Source organism: Carcharodon carcharias, chromosome 20 (assembly GCF_017639515.1).
Source record: "Carcharodon carcharias isolate sCarCar2 chromosome 20, sCarCar2.pri, whole genome shotgun sequence".
Lineage (NCBI taxonomy): Eukaryota > Metazoa > Chordata > Chondrichthyes > Lamniformes > Lamnidae > Carcharodon > Carcharodon carcharias.
Window position 1 is genome coordinate 65631114 of NC_054486.1, and position 15286 is coordinate 65646399.

Consider the following 15286-nt stretch of genomic DNA (forward strand, 5'->3'; position numbering starts at 1 on the left):
TTTCCCCTGGCTGGGGAGGGGTCACAATCTCAGGATATGGGGTAGGCCATTTAGAAGATGAGGAGAAATTTCTTCACTCAGAGGATGGTGAACCTGTGAGATTCTCTTCCACAGAAAGCTGTGGAGGCCAAATCACTGAATATATTTAAGAAGGAATTAGATAGATTTCTATACACTAAAGAAGTCAAGGGGTATGGGGAGAGAGCGGGAGTTTGGCGTTATGATAGATGATCAGCCATTATCATGTTGAATGGTGGAGCAGGCTCAAGGGCCAAATGACCTACTTCTGCTCCTATTTTCATTGGGGGGACTTTTCCCCCCATTAGCGGGGTTGTGTGGGGGTGGGTGGGGGCGGGGGCGGACCCAATCTGTGCCCCCGCTTGCATCTGGGCTGCCATGCGCACAATCCTCATGTGACCGTGTCACATGAGCTGGGACATTTCAATTAATTTTTATAAAAAATGTCATTCAATTTACAAACATTTCAAGAAACCTCACCCCGCCCGTGGATGAGATTCCATGAAAAATGTAAAGGCCGCCTGGGCTCTTCGCCTGCCCACCAATCTTAAGGTTGGACTGGCAGCTCAGTTTATTAGTTTAATTAGTTTTTAAATGGCCTTAATAGGCCTTTGACAGTTCGGCCAAACTGAAAATCTAAATGATAGGCGGTGACATCGGGACGCACGCCCGATGTCACTCTGTGTCATTTTACACCTTGGCGAGTGGGCCATGCCCCTGCTTGCCTAACCAAAAATTCTGGCCTATGTTTCCATGTTTCTATGTCTCTTGTATTCAGAATTGAAGAGGTTGAGAGTGGTTTGCAAATCTGGTGCAGAATGAGCAACAACACTGCAGTCTTTTGCAAATTGTAGGTCACGTATACCTATGGTGGTCAGTTTATTTTTGGCATAGGGATGACTGCGGTTAAAGTACCTCCCATCTACATGGTATATAGTACTTGCACCACAAAGTGGTTGACCTTTGAGGTGACTAGCCACTGTCAGTTAGATTGTGAATAGTATGAGGATTATCACACAGCATCTCTTGGCTCCAGTCCAGATTTTGAAGTTGTCTTTTTCAGATCTCCCACTGAAGGCAGTTGCATAGTATCATTATGAAGCAATAGTAGGGTTATGGTTATGTTTCTAAGACATCCAAATCTTTGGAGCACAATCCACATAGCCTCGTGGTTTACTGACGCAAATGCTTTGGTCAGGCCAATGAATGCAATAAAGAGTTCCTGGTATTTTCTTGACGTTTTTCTTGAATTTATCCGTCAACAAAAAATCATGGTGAGGATTTTATGGAGCTCACAAGAACAGGAAACACAGCGTGCCAGATGACTTTATTAGGTGCGGTGTGAAATCTTGATTTCCTGATGGCAGGTTGAGGTGCAAAGATAAAGTCAGAATCATGCTTGCAGTGTGTTGAGACTCACACCAGCCTCTGGTGGTGTCATACTTGTAATACATTTGCGTGACATGAATACTCATTAGCGTAAACCTTCTTAAAAATTGCGCTCTACCTTCAAGATAAAGTCAGCGGCATACGAGAATGTCATCACACCTGGTTCAGGTTTGTTTATAGGTGGGGTGCACCAGTTGGCAATGTGCGGTGTGTCTGAGGTCAGTGCTTATCCTTGTTTAACTCTATGGCACAAGGGAGGGGAGCAGGAGAATAGCAGCTTGCATGGAGGTTTAGAACCAGGAAGGGTGAGTTTGCAAGAGGGGGGTGAGGTGGGGGATGGGGGAAGGAGGTTGGTGGGAGGGAGTGGAGTAGAGTCAGGGGCAGGAGCAGTGGAAGTAGGATCCAAGGGAAGACAGAAGGTGGGGTCAAGGGAATGGCGGAGTTAAGTGGGAAGGGCCTGGTGTCCTGGGTGTGGTGGGGAGGGTGGTGGAACAGTTAATCAAGGTAAGACAATGAGGGCCCTATAGGATGGGGTCAGCACTGTCCAAATGTGTATCCATTTTAGGGTATTGGCTGGCAAAGTCCTTACAGGGCTTTGTGTTCACTTACAACATTTCCAATTATCCCCACTGAGAGTGATCTTGGACAATGTCCTTTACAATGTGTAGAAGGGAGGGCCAGCTGAGCCTGCAAGTTCAGCCGTGTCCCACAGAGTGACGAGTACAACACTGGATAATAACATGAACATTCAATAAAGAGTGAACAAAAAAAAACATTGTTTATTGCTCAAGATTTCCCTGTAATCATCAATGTGTGCCAACCACAAGACATGCCAATACATTTCGCTCTGGTTAAGCTAGTCTCAGCAAATAACAATGAACAAATGTAATGTGAAATATTTATGAGAGCTTTAATTTTGAAAAATGCCCATGTCAACTTTGTGCTCCCAATAAGTCTTATGTTAATGGCAATGGACCTGGGCAGGAAGGTTTTGGTCATGATAAAGAGCCCCCCTGTTTGCCCAGGAGGCTCTTTTATAGCCCACCCGTAGCTGCAGCACTGTCAGCTGATGATGGGTTTTGCCACTGAAAAGCTTCCCCCACCGCGGAATCGCACATGTTTCCCCTGCACATCACCAGCACACTAAAGTTTAATTGTAATTGCTTGAGAAATGGGAAAACGCAAGAGAGCGCAAGTAGCACACACTTCTGGTTGACCATATCCAACACTGCCCCACCACCACCTCCCCAACCACTGGGTTACTCCAGAAGGTCATGGCACAGACCTGTAACATTTATCACAACCTAATGGAAAAATTTCATTGAGACTGAATTTTGCAAGCCCTCTGGGGATGAGTTGAGAAGTGTGGGGGTGGGAAGTGGGTGCAATAAAATGGTGAAGGAAGAGGAGTAGTGGAGTGCCCAATTTCTTCCTGTTGCTCTGCTATTTGCCAGCAACAAGGAAAGTGGCAGGCAGCCCTACAGCCCAGAGGTCAATTGAGCCACTTATGTGGCCAATTAAAGGTCTCTTCCTGCCTCCATTGACATTTTACCAGTGGTAGGATGTCTTCCTCCACAAGTTGGGGAGACTGCCAGGTAGACCTTAGAGGCCTCTCAGTGGGGGGATGGTGCCTCCTCTTTGGGCACTATTTTGTCCATGGAGGGGCACCTGGTTCCAACGGCCATCGCTGTAACAACAGCACTGCCTACCCTCACCAATCTGCCCTCCCCCACCCTCTGCCAGAGCCTGCCTGACTGACTCCAGTATCCCTAGATCCAACTACCATGATTGGGAGGGGTGGCATCCTTCTATGGTGCCTTCTTCTTCTTCCAGGTGCAGACCTAGCCACCTTTCCTGGCGGCTGCTCAGATTGGGAGCTGCCAACCCACCAATTGGCCAGTAGCTCCTTGGGGGTGGGTGGAACGGCAGCCCTGATGGCAAGCAATTGGTTTCCTGACCCCTGTAAAATATGGCACTCAACCTGAGAACCACCAAGGCAGGGTTGCCCCCTGCCCCCACCCCCCAACTGGCCTTCGGATGGCAGACTCATTACCAGGACCACCACTGCAGGAATACAATTTCTGCCATTATACAACCGTCCGCCTCATTGGCTGAAATGGTTTCTCTATTTCCAGTTTGCATTTTTCTCTTTTTCCTTCCCCAGTATGTGTTTCTCTCTCTTCCTCATGCAGTTTGTTTGTGTCTCATTCTCCTCCAATTTCTGTTTCTCTCTCTCCCTCTCTCCCCTAGTTTGTGTTTCTTACCCTTTCTCCCCCCTTTTGTCTCTCTCTCCAAGTCTGTATTTTTCTCTTTACCTCTCTGCCCCAGTTTATGTTTCTTTCTCAAAACAAAAACAGAATTACCTGGAAAAACTCAGCAGGTCTGGCAGCATCGGTGGAGAAGAAAAGAGTTGACGTTTCAAGTCCTCATGACCCTTCGACAGAACTAAAGGGTCATGAGGACTCGAAATGTCAACTCTTTTCTTCTCCGCCGATGCTGCCAGACCTGCTGAGTTTTTCCAGGTAATTCTGTTTTTGTTTTGGATTTCCAGCATCCGCAGTTTTTTGTTTTTATCTCTATGTTTCTTTCTCTCTTCCACTCTGTCATTAAGATATTAATGTATATAATGTTACTGGAAATTATTTTAAATTGGATTTGTTGTAGGGTCGGTGCCTGTGGGTGTGAGTGTGTCTTAATTGGATTAAAGCCAGCTAGTCTGGTTGTTTTGATGTATAATGGTGTTGAGATGTTAAACAGTAAGGTAACGGGTACATTTGCATTTTGTTAGATAAACCATTCAAAGAATGGGGGTGAAATTTTGCACCCAGCTAGGAGACACCAAGCAATATGTTTATATTACTAATAAATTGGTACTATGAAAGGGGTTTTATTGTTAGAAGAGCTGGAGTTCAAAGGGCCTGGTGATACAGTGAGAATTTGCATTCAAAGGGAAGGCTAGGAATATACAGAAAAGAGTTTTGTGTGTGTAGGTCAGAGGCATGTAATATCTAAGTAGCCCATAAGCTCTACCACTGTGTCTGCGAGGGAACCAAATTGATCGGAACCTCATTTTGAATGCGTAAGATAAAAAGTGCTTTACCTGGTGTCCATTTAAGTCTATGGGTTGTTGTTGCCTTGGTGAAGGTTTATCTAGGAGTGGTTAATTTGGGGATTTGTTTAAAAGTAATTATGGTAGTAATTTGTAGACATGTGTATGTGTTTAAATTTTTTGTTAAATGAAATGTTTAATTTAATTTATATAAAAAAAACCTCTCGAGGCCTGATGGTTTTTATTCCTGAATTCAGAGCTGCATCTCAAACATACCAATTGAAAATATAGGCTAATATTAAAATGTTAAAAGTTTCCCCTCTCAGATTTTAAATAACTCAATCTTTACCAACTGCTGTGTCATAACAATTGAGGGCTCTTGACGGGATAATATTTGTAATTCCATGATTGGTTTGGAATTGGTGAATCTTAAGGTTATGTGTACGAGAAGCACTTTGAATTCAAGAGTTGGTAAGGTTTTTTAGAAGTGGTGAGACTGCAAGATGGACTTGGCAATTGCTAAGACTTGGCTGGGAGTAGATGATATAGCTCTGATTGGATTAGAAAAAATAACCAAGTTGGCAGCTAAGTTAAAATTGTGGTTATGTGTTGGGGGGCTAGGACATCATTATAATGTGGTGAAAAAGGCTATTTTCAGTGCATATGAGTTGGTTCCTGAGGCATACAGACCGAAATTTAGGAATATAAGAAATCAGCCTGGCCAAACCTATATTGAGTTTGAGAGAGTAAAACAAAGTAATTTTGACCAGTGGATACAGGTGTTAAAAATAGAGACAACATATGCAGCTCTTAGAGAAGTAATTCTTTTGGAAGAATTTAAAGATCCAATCTCTTCGGTAGTGAGAACTCATGTGGAGGAACAGAGGGTTCCAACTGTAAGACAAGCAGCAGAGACAGCTGATGATTATGATATGTTTATAGAGTTAAACCTTTCTTTCGTCGCCCTTTCAAATCGGAGAAGGATAGAAAGTGGGAAGGTGAAAGGAAGGTAGGTAGTCAGGGAAGGGAGGGAGTGGCTGGGAATTCCCAGGAAGCTTTTTTTCAGAATAAAAAGGAAGGTGCTGAGGGTACGAGTGACATTTGAAAATTGAGGTGTTTTCATTGTAAAAAGTGGGGTACACCAAGTCAGTGCTTTGGAAATTACTGGGACAATCTGATGGAATTATTGGGGTACAGAAAAGTTCTGGAAGTAAAAGTACTGTGTGTTCTGAGGTTCAGGCAGAGGAAAAGCCAGTGGTTTGTGTACAGGTAAAACAGGGAGAATCAATAATAGGTAAAGAGGTGAGAATATGTTCATAATTTACCCAAGAGAATTCCGAGGAGCAGGTTGCAGAAATGTTTAAAGACCTTATGTGTGAAGGGAAAGTCTTTCCATGCGGACAGAGTGGAGTAGGTAAAGATGTTAAAATTTTAAGAGATACAGGAGTTAGTCAATCTTTAATGTTGTGAGGTATTGATATTTGTTGTTCAGAGCGAGTATTGCAAGAGCCGGTGATAATAAATGGAGTTCATGAAGATGCTAAATCTTGTGGAAGGTAAATTTAAAGAGTAAATGGAGGACAGATGAGCTACTGTTGGAGTAGTGGAAAAATTGCCCATTGCAGGCGTTCAGTTTATTCTGAGTGATGATATAGCTGGATCACAATTGTGGGTGATACCTAGGATAATTGAGCAGCCTGTAGAAGTGTTCTCAACAGAGCTGTTACAGAGGGAGCATCCTTGATTGTTTCTAGATTGTGTGGTAACGAGGTCACAGGCACACAGACTGAAATGAGAAAAACAAGAAGGAGAAGCAGTTCAAAGGCAAGAAGAAGGTGTCGAAACCCAACCCACAATTAGCTGGCACTGTGTTTGAGAACATTGTTCAGGAGGAAAGACTACAGGGCAATTCAGCTGAAGTGTTTACTCAAGGAGATAAGTGGAGTTACAGAAAAAGGATTTGCAATTAAAGCAGTTATATCAGAAAGCTTATTGAGAAACAGAAGCAAAATGTATTCCAGTATGTTATTGCCTTGAGGAAGATATTTTAATTGGAAAATGGAGGCCACATCATGTCTCAGCAAATGAAAGCTGGAGGGAGGTGCATCAGATTGTTATCCCATTAGGGTATGGAAATGAGATTCTGAAGATTGCTTATGAAATTCCAATGAAATTCCATTTAGGAATTAGAAAAACACAGGAAAAGATGCAAGTTTTTTTTGGCCGGGGTTGCACAGGGATGTAATCAAATTCTATAGAACCTGTCATACATATCAAGTAACATGGAAATTACAAGCACTGATTAAGTCAATGTCCTTAACCCCAATATCAGCCTTTGAAGAACCTTTTACTAGGGTCATGATTCACAAATTTCAACACAAAAGTGCAAGACTTTTCAGGTGGAGCCTATTATTATGACCATTTAACCTATGGATTATACATGTTGCTGGTAGAGACAATCTGTTCACAGATGCATTATCAAGAGTTTAAAGCTTAAAGGAAAATTAGACATTTTAAAAAATCGGGGGGAGAATTTTCTCCCCGTCATGTGGGCTGGACAGGAGCGGGTGCATGCCACCATTTTACATGGTCCACCCACGTAAAATGGTGGCACTTTGATGCAGATCTCCATTGTCTCACTAAGGTGCCTGGCATGGACAATGACAGTGTGATGAATTTAACTAATGTCCTTGTTCTCCCTTAGATTCGCCAGCATGTAATTCCTCTTGTAGAATCATAGACATTTACAACATGGAAGGAGGCCATTCAGCCCATCATGTCCACACCAGTCAACAAAGATCTGACTACACTAATCCAATTTTCCAGCGTTTGGCCCATAATCCTGGATGCTATGGCAACACAAGTGAATATCTAAATACTTCTTAAATGTTATGAGAGTTTCTGATTCAACCACCTTTTTAGGCAGTGAGTTCCAGACTCTCACCACCTTCTGGGTGAAGGAATTTCTCCTCAACTCCCCCCTTAGCCTTCTACCTCTTACCTTAAATCTATGCCCCCTGGTTATTAACCCCTCTACAAATGGAAAAAATGCCTTCCTATCCACCCTATCTATGCCCCTCATAATCTTATACATCTCTATCAGGTCCCCTCTCAATCTTCACTGCTCCAAGGAAAACAATCCCAGCCTATCCAATCTTTCCTCATAGCTCAGACCTTCCAGCCCAGGCAGCATCTTGGTAAATCTCCTCTGCACACTCTCCAGTGCAATCACATCCTTCCCATAATGTGGTGACCAGAACTGCACACAGTACTCAAGTTTGGCCTAACCAGTGTTTTATACAGTTCCAGCATAACCTCCTTGCTCTTGTATTCTATGGTTCGGTTAATAAAGGCAAGTATCCCATCTGGCTTCTTAACTACCTTATCTACCTGCCCTGCTACCTTCAGGGATCTGTGGATATGCACACCAAAGTCCTTCTGATGTTCAGTACTTTCCAGGGTTCTACCATTCATAGTGCAATCCCTTGCCTTGTTAGCCCTCCCCACCTACATTACCTCACACTTTTCCAGGTTGAATTCCATTTGCCACTACTCTGCCCACCTGACCAGTCCATTGATATCCTCCTGCAGTTTACAGCTATCCTCCTCACTGTTTGCTACCATACCAATTTTGTGTCATCCGCGAATTTCTTGATCATACCCCATACATTTAAGTCCAAATCATTTATGTACACCACAAATAGCAAGAGTCCCAGCACAGAGCACTGCACAACCCCACTGGAAACAGATTTCCAGTCACAGAAACATCCCTCTACCGTTACCCTCTGCTTCCTACCTCTCAGCCAATTTTGGATCCAATGTGTCACTTTGCCTTGGATCCCATGGGCTCTTAATTTCTTGACCAATCTGCCATGAGGGACCTTATCAAAAGCCTTGCTAAAGTCCATGTGAACCACATCAAATGTATTACACCCACCAACACTCCTGGTTACCTCCTCAAAAAATTCAATCAAATTTGTCAAAGACAACTTCCCTTAACAATCCCAGTCTGACTATCCTTGATTAATCCATGTCTCTCCAAGTGCAGATATATTCTGTCCCTCAGAATCCTTTCTTGTAACTTCCCCACCACCGAGGTTAGACTGACTGGCCTGTAATTTCCTGGTCTATACCTTCCTCCCTTTTTTAATAACGGGACAATGTTAGCAGCACCTCACCTGTGGCCAGAGAAGATTCAAAAATGACTGCCAGTGCCCTTGATAGCTCTTCCCTTGTCTCTCTCAACAGCCTGGGATACATCTCATCTGGGCCTTTGGATTTATCCACTTTTAAGGCTGCTAAACCAGCAAGTACCCCCTCTCTCTCTCTATGTTAATTTCCTCCAATATTTCACAGTCCTCCACCCTGATGTTTATACCTGCATCATCCTTTTCCATTGTGAAGACCGAAGCAAAGTATTCATTGAGGACTGTACTCGTGTCTTCCAGGTCCACACACACATTACCTCTATGGCTCCTAATTGGCCCTACTTTTTCCCTAGTTATTCTCTTGCTGTTTACATATTTTAAAAAACCCTTTGGGTTTTCCTTTATTCTACCAACAAATGCTTTCTCATGCACTCTCTTAGCTTTCCTAATTTCCTTTTTAAGTTCCCCTCTGCACTTTTTATACTCTTTAGGGACTCTGCCATATTGAGCCCTCGGTATCTGCCATAAGCTTCTATTTTTTTCTTAATCCTAACCTTTATGTCCCTTGACATCCAGGATTCTCCAGACTTGGTTTCCCCCTTCACCTTTATGGGGACATATTTGCTCTGTACTCTTGCTATTTCCTCCTTGAATGCTTTCTGGGCCCCAAAGAGCCACTCCTGATGCTGGAGGACTGCTAGACTTCAATAGCACCTGCATCACACCTGCTCTCTGAACTGCACCAGCACAGATACCAGCACGTTGGTGGGCATTAGATCAGTGGCCAGAATATCAGTGCATATTGATGAGGGCACTTCACACTCACTTGAGGCAGAGGCAGAGAGTGTCCTGGGTACCGGCAGTTGAAGGACTGCTGAGGATAGGACGATGCTCAGTCAAAGGCTGATGATGAGCCTCTGGAGTCGTCCATTAGGAGGCAGATGCTGGATGCCCAGCGGAATTTGTGGGAGGATCTGGAGGAGATCCATGAGTGTCTGCATGCCATGGTCTCTGTTATGGAGGAGTCCATGCAGAGCATGAGCACTGCATTGACCCTCATAGCCGAGTGCATTGCCTCCTCCATTGAGAGAATGGTGGCTCTCATGGAGAGGCAGCTCCAGAGACAGAATCAGGGGTTCCTGGGGTTGTTCTCGGACCTACAAGCCCTCACATAGGCAATGACCTCAGGTGGTCAGTGCCAGTGTGGGAGATGGATGAGGCATCCAGTATCCCAGCTAGGTGCCCATCCATCAATGGTGAGCAGGGAGGTCCAGAGTGACCTCACATTGGTGCACGAGCTGTTTGTCGACTCTGCGGGCTCCACTCAGGGTGCTCTGGATGACGGCAGCAGCTCCTCCACCCCTCTGCCAGTGACCGTGGCATCTGATGAGGCTGCGATGACTGGAAGGTTCCAACCGCTCCTTACCAGGCAGGGCCAGCATAGGTTTCTATGGCCAGAGGACGACCACCAAGGTCATCAAGGCCAACAAGACAGCAGAGTCAGCAGGCTGTCTCCAATGCCAGTGCCAGCGAGGGAGATGGGTGGCACCAAGACACAGCACTCAGAAATGTTAAGTTTAAGGCACCATGAGCACAAGAGGGACAGTTCATGGGTGATTTTCTGTTCATATATGTTTGGTTTATATGTTTGCTGGTGTGGACATCAACACCAGTAATGGTAATGTCATTATGCATTCAATGTGACAATAACATTAAACTTGCTTTGGTTCTGATGGCCTGAGTCTGCTTCATCTTTTTACTTTCTGGTGCAGGGTAAGCCAGTGTTTACTGCTGGATGCGAGTGACTCGATGCTTTATTTATATATTTATTTAATTAATTAATTCATTGGATGCGGGCTTCGCTGGCTGGGCCAGCATTTATTGCCCATCCCTAACTGCCCTTTAGAAAGTGGTGGTGAGTTAAGGTGGTGTTATTGCACAGGCATTGAGTGGACTTTGGGTGCAAATGAGGTGGAAGCAGGTCTTTGGTAGCCTATCTGAAGGAATGTTGGATTAAGGCATTCCTGGTGTCCCTGCCTCCCTGGAAGTTACTGAGGTCTGCCCCCATGCTCTCAGCGTGCTCCTCTTCTGACTCGCAACTGGATTCATCATCTGTGGCCTGTGGAACTGCGTCAAGATCCTCTTCCTCCAGTGGATCCCCCCTTGCCGGTGCCAGATTGTGGAGAGTGGAGCATACAACCACTATCAATAATATCCGCTCTGAAGGTATTGTAGTGCTCCCCTTGAACAGTCCAGACATCGGACGCGCATCTTCAGAAGACCCATGATCCTCTCTATCACCGACATTGCGGAGGCACGGCTCATATTATAACGCTGCTCTGCCTCTGTTCTTGGATGGCGGAGAGGTGTCATAAGCCACCTTTTCAGGAGATAGCCCTTGTCACCCAGCAGCCATCCATCCAGTTGGGCTGGAGCACTGAAGAGCCTCGGCACCTAGGAATGTCTCAGGATGTAGGTGTCATGGGAACTGCTAGGGTACCTCGCACAGACTAGCAGAATCTGTATCCTGTGGTTACACACATGATCTGCATGTTCACGGAGTGGAATCCTTTCCTGTTAATGAAAGCACCTGGATGACCCACTGGCGTCTTGATGGACTTGATTTGTTCAGTCGATGGCATGCTGGATGTGGGGAAACCCAGCAATCGCTGCAAAGCCTCTGGCTCACTCAGCCCGGCTGGCCTCGTCCATACGATAATGAATAGGGATCAGTACCTGTCTGAACAGAGCTTCTGTCACCAGCTTAATGGCAACTGTGGACAGCTGATTGGGACACTCCACGCAGATCCCCCACTGACCCCTCGAAGAGCCGGAGGCATAGAAGTTGAGAGCCACTGTGACCTTCAGCGCTGCTGGCATGGGGTTTCCACCCACACAGTCAGAGCTGATCTCAGGCCCAATCATCTGACAAATTGAGCTCATGGTCTCTCTTGAGAGGCAGAGCCTTCTTCGGCATTGCACCTTGGACATATTGAGGTAGCTGCATCGCTACCTGTAAACCCTGGCGGCAGGATACCGGTGCTTCTGTGCCCCTTCCACCTTGGACTTCCTGCTGGCCCTGCACCCCTAGTGCCTGCGCCTCTTCTCCCACAGGTCCCTCCCCTGGAGTCTGTATTGGGACACCTGGCCTCCTCTCCCTCCTGCCCCTCTCTTCCTCCTCAGAGGAGGTACCACCAGTGGAGTCCACAGTCCCCATTACCAGGGTTATGGAAGGCTGTCTGATACCTGGAAGGGCCCGCACGGTCGAGATCCTCTGGGGGCCTTGAAGAAACCAATGAGTCCTGAAATAGAACATGGAAATGCAAACTATGAAGCCCGGAACAGAGATGAAGCTGTCAAAAGCCAGTAAGCAACCAGCTGCAAACTGTCTCCTAAACTACTCACTACTCACACTGGCAATGATGCTGAGCCTTTTAATCCCGCCCTTGGATAAGATTTAGCAAATTGTCAGATGCCCGCCTGCCTGTTTTGCCTGGGCAATGAGTGTGAAATCGCATGGGCAACATAAAATCTAGCTTAATTGCCTTTTAATTGCCTTAACTGGCCTTGTAATTGATGGCAGACACGGTTCTGACTCCTGCATGCGCCTGCTGACCGAAATATCATGTGAATGCGCGATGAACTCGGGACACTCGCCCATCATCATGCACTATTTTACGCTCAAGTGGGTCAGGTGCACGCCTGTCCGCTCAATGAAAATTTCTGCCCATGGGAGTTTTCAGCTGATTTTCTTTCGCCTCAATGCTTCTTGGCCTGTGGAACTGCGTCAAGATCCTCTTCTGGTACACAGCCAACGTCTCACATGTGTAGGGTAGAGCGGGCAGAACTATTGCTCTGTAGGCTTGTAGTTTGGTACACAGACTTACTTGTGTTCATTCTCAGGCTACACTTGCGTTTGGCAATTCTCATATATGTCTCATCATCGAAGACAGCTCGAGAGAGTGTACTGCCAAGATAAATGAACTTACCCACAGCTACACATTCTGGTCATGGACTAAAACCTTGGGCTTGAGATAGGCCTTTCCAGGAGCAGGTTGGCACATTACCTCAGTTTCTGTGCTGATCATAAGGCCAACGTTGTCAAATGCATTGGAGAACAATTGGTGTGTATTGGGTGTAAGGGATCACCATGATCTGGTGTTGTTTGAGTACAGGTACAGGTTTTCCCTGCTTGACACCCATTGTATTTTGTGCTAAACAGGTGGCCATGAGTTAAAAATAGTTTTTGTATTGCACCTCAAAGTTTACACACAAGAAGTTATTTGAACATGCATGTGTATTTATTCATATTTGTAATTATACATTTGTTTGTTCAGCAAATTTGGATTGCTCAATTTACCAGCTAATTCAATTCTAAAGCATAGATTACCTATATTACAAAGTGTATTTACACATGCAATAAACATGCATTTTATTATCTATATTTTAAAAAAAGTAAACCTTGAGGCAAACCTGCAGAGGAGTATATATTTCAGTCTCTGATACATTTTCAAAGGCTGGTAAGTACATATCTCCGAGACAGGTAACATGTTACATCAAAACATTTCTTCCCAGCTAACGTTATAGCATGATAGAAGTAAACTCATAGTGGTTTCTGACTGGGTTTCACATTTCATATCACATTATACATACAAATGTCATAAAATCATTTATGTCACTCAAAGCATGCTGCTCAGATTTCAGTTATAAAACTATTAGCTTAGCAGGCTCCCGAATGCTTCAATGGTTTAATTTGCCACATTCTATAACATAGTGTTCAGTCCTTGGTCTTGTGTCCAGTTAGGCTATCTCAGCTGGAGTGATAATGGGGAACCTCTGATATCCCTTACTGTACACAGGCTCAGCGAGGAGAATAAATTATCTCAAGTTCCTTCTTTTGTTCACAAAATAATGCTCTCTGTTGGAAAATGTCAATGTTGTTTGGGTACAGGTTTCCCTTCTGCTGCATTTCCCCCAGACTCAATATGATTTGGGCACCTGAAGAATGGCCACCTTGGAAAGTTATTGCTAGCCAATTTTATCCCAGCATGACTCAAAGCCTTCAGGAAGGAAAGATATGGCAGGGAAATTGGAGACAGAAAACAAATGTATAAGTAAAGTTCATGCAATGCATAATACTGGCAAATGTTCCACAGAAGTTTGGAATGTTTTGAGATAAGATATAATTGGATCTTTAAGTCACATGCAAGGAAGTTCATTGTTATTAATTCATAGAATGTCGTGTTCACAGATGTGTCTAAATGAACAATTTAAACATCAACCTACATTAAATTCAATAATAAGCTCACTGATATAAATATTTTGAACATTGGGATGGTCGAAGATATCCAAGTGTCTGACTACGACTACTGAAAATTGAAGTTCTTGTGACAGAGGATAACAATCCAAGAAACTGTGTTTTATTCTCTTTGCACCCTGATTTGGGGTCCAGCTGGGGCAGTAAAGGACTGAGAAATTTTGCAGAAACCTGTTTTGCTGTATTTCCACTGCTTTTAGTCCCCAGTGAATCTTCTAGATGGGCACATAAAACTATTCTGTCTTAGGCAGTCCCTCAGGATCGAGGATGACTTGCTTCCACTCTGGTTCTTTGGGAGGTGGCTGATAAATCCAGTGCAAGATCTGCAGACTACCACATGCGGGGCAGGTGGTGCTTGGAGGGTTGAGTTATCGGGTGGTTTGTGGGTCTCTACAATGCCTCACATTCACCTTTGTGTGTTCCCGACAAAGTCTATCAATGTGCTCAGTGCCTTCTCAAATGAACATTCTCCATTTTGATTGGTCACAAGCGAGGGTCTCCCTTGAGTTGGTGGGGATGTTTGGCCTCTTCAGTGATGCTTTGAGGACATCCCTAAAGTGTTTCCATTGTCTTCCTGGAAGTCTCCTGCCCTGACTGAGTTCTGAATTGAGCAGCTGCTTCAGGAGTTAGAAGCAGACAAGAGCTTCAATTTTGTATACAGTATGAATCATTATGTAATGAGCTTAGGCCAGAAAATTGAGTACTATTGCACTTGAAATTCAGGCTGACTGAATACTAACCAACTCAGATTCACTATACACATGAAGGCAACTTCAACCCCTAAATAGCATATTCTGGTCAGAAATTATACAACTCCATGCACTTGGTGGCAACAATCATATACAACAGGCATATAAACATATCAGAAAGCATAACATAGCTTGTGATCTCCAAGTATTGAGCAACAAAGATATAAATTAACCTGCATCCTATGTTTCTCTGCTCCAGTTCCAACAGGAAAAGTATCATTCAGAACATTAAGGGCTTTTCTTTAGGTTACCCAGAATTTCTTTAACATCTTCAAACGCAATACCCATTATTATTGGGTTTTGTCGCTCATCTTTTGATTGGTAGAAATCATAGGAAGGACAAGACAGTAAAATACTTAATCTAACTCAGCCATTACTTTTCAGCAGGCCAACATTCCAAGTCCAGTGTTGGGGTAGAACCATTGCAACACATAGAAGTTAAATTCCGAAATACAGAAGTTCTGAAAATTATGAAAACCCATGGGTCAACAATTGAATTCACTGATGCAAGCCTTAGAGCATTCAAATCTTCAATATCTTTGTTGTCAGGAGCAAATGCACCGATATACGCACGGATCTATAAAGATTAAAAGAGGTATTATTTAAGGTAATTTTC

The 15286-nt window shown here is 44.3% G+C and overlaps 1 protein-coding gene across 1 annotated transcript in view; it reads right to left on the minus strand.

Annotated features, from left to right (window-relative positions):
- Window positions 1-12886: 12886 nt before the first annotated feature.
- Window positions 12887-15286, minus strand: part of LOC121292808 (prostaglandin D2 receptor-like) — a 28198-nt gene continuing 25798 nt past the window's right edge. Inside the window, exon 2 of the mRNA XM_041215231.1 lies at window positions 12887-15247. Within this exon, the coding sequence (XP_041071165.1) occupies window positions 15044-15247 (204 nt within the window). The 3' untranslated portion in view covers window positions 12887-15043. The remainder of the gene's footprint in view (window positions 15248-15286) is intronic.